The sequence below is a fragment of the Lepidochelys olivacea genome (assembly GCF_965140295.1).
Source record: "Lepidochelys olivacea isolate rLepOli2 genome assembly, chromosome: 25".
NCBI classification, from domain to species: domain Eukaryota; kingdom Metazoa; phylum Chordata; order Testudines; family Cheloniidae; genus Lepidochelys; species Lepidochelys olivacea.
In genome coordinates this window covers 11,374,618-11,380,995 of record NC_140435.1, presented here as the reverse complement: position 1 = coordinate 11,380,995, position 6,378 = coordinate 11,374,618, and the positions used below count along the sequence as shown (strand labels likewise).

The following is a 6,378-nucleotide window of genomic DNA, read 5'->3' as shown; positions in this document are numbered from 1 at the left end:
GAAGTTCCCATGCCCTGACCCTGCTCCCCGGCAGGAGTGCTGGGTGGGTGAAGTGACGCAAACCCCCATGCTCTGACCCAGCTCCCCAGCAGGAGCACTGGAGGGAGGGAGGAAGGCCCCCCCCACTTGCTCTGGCCCAGGGCCCCACCAAACTGTAATCTGCCTCTGAAAGCAGGAGTCATAAAGCCAAATTCTGCTTTCAGTCATGCTGGTGTAAATCCTGAATGATCCAATTAAAGCAGTGAATTGATCCCAGGTTTACACTGGCACAATAGAATAATTTGGCCATGCAGTGTGTACCCATATGAACCAAAGCAAAGACGCTGGAGAAATGTGACCCAAACCTGCTGAGTTTCTGACAGCTCTGTCTGTCTAGTAGTCCTGACTCCTAGTCCCTTCTCTAATTTACTGAATAGTGCTCCCTGCCAGTATATGAGCACAGGGGTAGTGAAGAACGTAAGGGGACTTAGTTTCCTATTGGCACAAACCCAAAAAATCCTGTGGCACCATCCCCAGGTTCCTGAGCAGTTATGTAGAGGGGCTCTGCAATGTAAGTGAGCATGCATGCACACAAATGGTTTAGTGTGGGCAAAACATGCAATGGCTGGTGTGTGTATCTCTATATGTGTGAATGTGAAATGAAATGATTGCTCACGAACACTGGGGCAAATTTTGCAGGTGCAGTATTTGGACCTATTTACATCAATCTAATAATTTAATTCTGAGTGTTACTAATTATTCACTTACTCCTTTATCTGGAAGTCACTGAAAAGGACTTGTTATACCATATGTTTATTGCCCATAGGAAAGAAGTATTGATTTCTCAGGTCAGTTCTGCCAATCCAGTCCTATAGTCCTCATATTATCAAAAAGTGGTGAACTAGAGTCAGATACAAACTATCAAGGCATCCAGTGAGACTTCAATGAGCATTTGTTTAAGAACTCATACAAAGAGTTTAGCCAAAATTCTAGCATAATGCAGACGCAGCAAGAATCACAGAGAAAAGTGCATTCAAGACAATGTAAAGAATTCACAACAATTTAGAGCTTATTTTGAACTCCTTTGGGTTTGGGAAGGTTTTTTGAAGAGCAGAGCAAGTGACTTCAATTCCCAGGTAAGGACGGATTGTGGTCCAAATGCAGTGTGCCCTTTCGTGCCCACTAACAAAAGTGAAGGAAGACTTGTGGCACCTTAGAGACTAACCAATTTATTTGAGCAAAAGTGAGCACCATTGCAAAGGGAAGGCAAAGATCTTCGTTAATGGGGCTTCTGAAGCAATATACAGAGAATCCTGAAGCCTACACTCAGAAAGCCAAGTAGGCAGAATGCTTCATGGAGACATCATCAGGAACTCACAGTTGAGGTTCTATGCAGATGAGGATTTGAAGCAGGAGTTTGTGTAATTTCTGTTTTTGCCTCAGTGTTTGAATAACAGTAATTGTGGGAAGAACCAGACTTCCTGGGACGTTTATTCTTTGAAAAAATACCTAATTTTAAAAACTAAATATTTGAAAATTGGCCATTTTTGGTATTACAGGCAGGACTGTTTGGCAGGCAAGCCTATTCTTAAATTTGCCACACACTTCCCACTATAAGATCTTGTTGTTTTGCTTATAAGTTTACCGAACTTTAACCATTTCTGCTGTAATTTTCCAAACTGGGTGTCTGCCTCAGGCTGATCATTTTATTTATTTGCAAAATTTCTGCCAAAACCAGAAGTCTGACAAAGTTACAAAGTGACCTGAAATTTTGCACTTAAAGCAGGAATCCAATCAGAACTGTGGCTTGGATCCACATCATAGCATAAACCAGTTATAACCTCTGTTTTCACCCAGCATGTTGGGGTGCTGGCGACAATCTTCCCCCCTATTGCAGAGGCGTCAGCCCCAATGCACTGGAGGTGGGAGAAAACTCAGAGATCCAATAGCCATAGGTGTGAAGCAGGGCAGCATGGTCCCTCCTTACTCATGGCAGCTGGCCCCACATGAGGCAAACCGAAGGGGACCTGCCCATATTGTACTTACGTGCCTGTGCTTAATTTATGTTTTCAATTATTTACCTTCTAAAAAAATCTGGCATGTCTCGCACCCCCAGAAAGGGTATCTCGCACCCCCAGAAAGGGTATCTCACACCCCCAGGGGGTGCATGCATCCCAGGTTAAGAACCACTTCTCTAGAGGGAACTATGTCTGACAGGGCCCTGTGGTGCCCATGGGCTTTTGCCCCCCAGGGGTCCTCAGGCCTCCCAGTGCACCCTGTCAGGTTGGCTCAATTCACATTAGGCACCCCAGAAGCCCCAGACCTCTGAGGAGGCATAACCCCAAGGCCAGAAACTTCTGGAGTGAGATGATGACAGGGCAGACTTATGGAATGATGCCTGGTTGTGCTGGTGGAGGCCAGGATTTTGTATTAGGTCTGTAACATTCGGGAGTGGGTGGTGTCTGTCTGTCTGGGAAGCTCCGCTCCAGGCAACTTGGGAGTCCATCTGTCTGTCGCCTTGTGTCTGAATCTCGATTTGGTATGTCCATCTGTCTGTCCCTGTGTCTCGCAGTCTGTTCTGTCTATTCTTGTGTCTCCCTGGCTCTGGCCTATCTATGCTGGGCCAGATGGTGTTCAGCTCCAGAGGCTGGAAGAGGTGGAAGCCTGTCTGCGACTGGGCGGAAGAAGCAGATTACGGACTCACTCTCAGGCATTGCATACACTCCTTGCATGCCCGGTCTCATTCCAGTTCGGTTACATTTCATTGGTGTGACAAGCTTTGAACATGTTGACCACATATGGAAAGTCTCATGCACAAAAACAGAACACGTGCCCAGGCTTTTGCACTCGGAGGGGTGTCCCTGTCCTCTCTCTGAGACACTTGCACAAAACTTCCTAACTGTCAGGATAGTTAAGCACTGGAATAAATTGCCTAGGGAAGTTGCGGAACCTCCCTTATTGGAGATTTTTAAGAGTAGATTGGACAGACACGTGTCAGAGATGGTCTAGTTAATGCTTGGTCCTGCCTTGAGTGCAGAGGACTGGACTAGAAGACCTCTCAAGGTCCCTTCCAATCCTATGATCTATGATATGCTGTCTCTGGTGCTTCAGGGTTGATATATCAAAAGCTAGTATTGTTAGTGAGCAGCTCAGGATGACAGTGAAGTAGTAACATAGCTGTAGATGGAATGCTGTGGTGGTCTATCTGCCACTTGTTCCTTAAGGGGAAGGCTATGTTGAAAGTGAATTTTATATGTGGAGCGGAAAGTAGTGAGGTGTCAGTGGCTGAATCTTGTCCAATTTGTGATTTCAGGCAGGCACATTAAACCCAGACAAAGCACAAGCTATAAGGTCAAATTCTGTTTTCCCTGATATTGGTGTAAATTTGGAATAATTCCACTGCAGTCAATGGAATTAATCTCAGATTTACACCAAAGTAAATTTAAAAAATGCATAGAAAACAAAAAAAAAAACCCCAAAAGCCTCCACCCCCCAACAGCCACACACACGAAAAAGGGAACAGGAGAAACCTTTTCATATTTGTTTCTCCAGGTATAGAACAGGTAGAGTTGTAGGAACTCATCTCCAGGGAGAAGAAACAGAGTTTGGGGTGAAAAAGTGGTTGTGCCTAATAGGGACAATTTTGTGGCAACCTTTTTTAGGGTTGCGAAATATTCAAATGAGACAAACATGCACTTAACAAACTGTTGCAAGCTTCTTTTTCAACCGTGGGCATATTTCTTGGAGTGGAGGATTTTTTTCCAGGAATTCAGTGTTAGGAATGCATTTATTGTGAAACACTGATCATGTATCATCAACATTCATTGCAATCAAAAGACTAGCTTGGATTTTTCACTCCAAACAGTTAATTACACTGACTGCTTGTTCTGTTGGATTGTTTGTTTCTGATTCTAGACTGGTTCTGATGTTAGAACTAATGCTACCCGGTATAACAAGTCTTGAACAAACCTAAGGTTCTGATTTATGAAGTTAAAAACCAGAACATATCAGGTGTTCCAAAAGAATTTCCTGGGACACCAAGAAATAATATGGAATAATGGGATTGTGCTGGTAAAACTAATCACTTTAAGTAGTTGCAATCCTAGAAACAGTTATACACGTGCTTAACTTTACTAATGTGACTAGTCCCATCAATGGTTATGCCTGTGAAGTCAGTGGGCCTACTCACAATGCATAAAGTTAAGCAACTCCATAAGCCTTTGCAGGATGGTGGGGGAGCTATGTGTTTGCAGGACTGAGCTCTGAAAGTGAAAGGTCTTCTGTTTAAGGACTGTGACTTCATACCATCTATAATATGCTTAGGACACTGTTGGCAGTATATAAATGATAAATAATAATAATGCTCCTCAGTTTTGATAGTTAATAGTAAATCATTGCAATAATGGTGATGAGAAAATTAGCAGTGATAAAACCATTGGAATCGTGACAGTAGTGAAAATAATAGCCGTTTTACTTGGTCATGGTGAAAACGATAATAGTGATCAAAAGTTGAGCTATTAGTAATGGGAATTATAATAATTCTGTTGCTCAATAGTGATAATAATAGTGATAGCTGTTAATCACAAGTGTACACAGGACACCTGCTCTCCCAGCCTGGCCTACGTTTGTTACTGGGTCTCACGCTCTCTATGGTACTGCTGCCTGCAGGGGGCGCTGTAGCAGCACATCGCCTGCAGGGTGACTCTCTAGCCGCGGCCTCACTTTCTATGCTGCTGCTGTTGGGACATTCTCTCACGCGCCCATATCTATGATAGTGGCTTAGCCAGAGGGTGGATCTCGCTCCCCCGGGCCGGCAGGGGGCGGACTGATTCCTGGTGTGACGCTCTAGCAAAGGGGCCGTCAGTCCCTCCGCGGGGCTGGCCCGCTTCCGGCCTGGCCAGAGGCGGAAGTGTGCGGCGCGGTGCCATGTAACTTCCGGAGAGGAGGGGGCAGAGGAGGCGCTGCGCGGGGAGCCGGGCTGTGTCTGTTTGTCTGTGGCGCTTCCCCAGGGCTGCTGGGGCGTCTGTCCGCCTTCGTGTTCCCCTCGGGCTCGGGTCTGTCTGTCCCTGTGTCCGGCGCTGTCTGTCCGCCTTCGTGTTCCCCTCGGGCTCGGGTCTGTCTATCCCTGTGTCCGGCGCTGTCTGTCCGCCTTCGTGTTCCCCTCGGGCTCGGGTCTGTCTGTCCCTGTGTCCGGCGCTGTCTGTCCGCCTTCGTGTTCCCCTCGGGCTCGGGTCTGTCTGTCCCTGTGTCCGGCGCTGTCTGTCCGCCTTCGTGTTCCCCTCGGGCTCGGGTCTGTCTATCCCTGTGTCCGGCGCTGTCTATCCGCCTTCGTGTTCCCCTCGGGCTCGGGTCTGCCTGCCCTGGGTCTCAGGCTTGGGGCTGTCCAGGGTCTTGCCTGTCTGTCCGTCCCTGTGTCAGGCTCTCCCCGACCAGGCTGTGGTCGGTCTATCTGTCCTGGGTCTCAGGCTGTCTGTGTGTCTTGTGTGCTGGTCGGTGCAGGGCTGGTCGGTGCCTGGGCCCCCCCGAGGCTGGGAGAGGAGGCAGCATGTCTGTGGCTGGGCTGAAGAAGCAGTTCTACAAAGCGAGCCAGGTGAGAGACCCACAGACTGACCCTGCCCCCCACCCCACCCCGCACACTCCTCATGACAGATCCCCTCCTGCACACATCTACAGCAGGTTGTCTCCCCTCTCTTGCAGGTCCCCAGTTGCATCGCATGAAGTGGGTATTCACCCATGAAAGCTTATGCTCCAATATGTCTGTTCGTCTATAAGGTGCCACAGGACTCTTTGCCACTTTTACAGATCCAGACTAACATGGCTACTCCTCCGATACTTGTCCACAGTTGAGATACGCTTCACTGGTGTGGCAAGCTTTGCAAATGTTGGCCAAGTTTGGGAGGCCTTGTGCATGGAGCCTTAGGGGCCTGTGTTCATACTCATATTGACATTCAGAGGTGCTGCCCTGGCTCTGTTATCCAACACTTGCACGCCTACAGGGACTTCTCCACAGATCCCTTACAGTTGCACCCTCAGAAAGTCTTCTCCCATTGCACCTTCGGACACTTGCACTCACACTGATTCTGGAGCATCAGGGTTCAGCTAATGTGGTGCCATTTAATTCCTGGCATCACCATTTGCCCCCCGTTCAGATTTCTCTGCTGTTGTCCATGTATGTGTGTCCAGTACTAGTGCTGCTCCCTTCCTGGAAAATAGTTCCTTCTTGAGTGTTGACCCAGTCTCTGAATGGTTTGACACTGCATTGCTTTACCTCAGTTTATTTTTGAGGCTGGCAAGAATGGGCTGATGTTGAAAGGAAGATGGCTCAAAATTGTAGCTGCAGAGGAGGGGTTTGTGACAGCAAAGGGAGATATTTCTGAATTAAAAGCTTCAGGTTGGCTG

At 47.6% G+C, this 6,378-nt stretch overlaps 1 protein-coding gene across 6 annotated transcripts in view; it reads left to right on the top strand.

The window, feature by feature from the left end:
- Positions 1–4,896: 4,896 nt before the first annotated feature.
- The window catches only part of SH3GL1 (SH3 domain containing GRB2 like 1, endophilin A2), a 54,374-nt gene continuing 52,892 nt past the window's right edge, over positions 4,897–6,378 (top strand). For 3 of the 6 annotated variants that reach the window (XM_084614449.1, XM_084614445.1, XM_084614443.1), the window contains exon 1: positions 5,242–5,569. In XM_084614449.1, coding sequence (XP_084470575.1) covers positions 5,525–5,569 — 45 coding nt within the window. In that variant the 5' untranslated portion in view covers positions 5,242–5,524. Of the gene's footprint in view, positions 5,034–5,241; positions 5,570–5,673; positions 5,752–6,378 lie in introns of those variants that run through there. The other 3 variants (XM_084614447.1, XM_084614446.1, XM_084614448.1) reach the window with 3 other exon arrangements.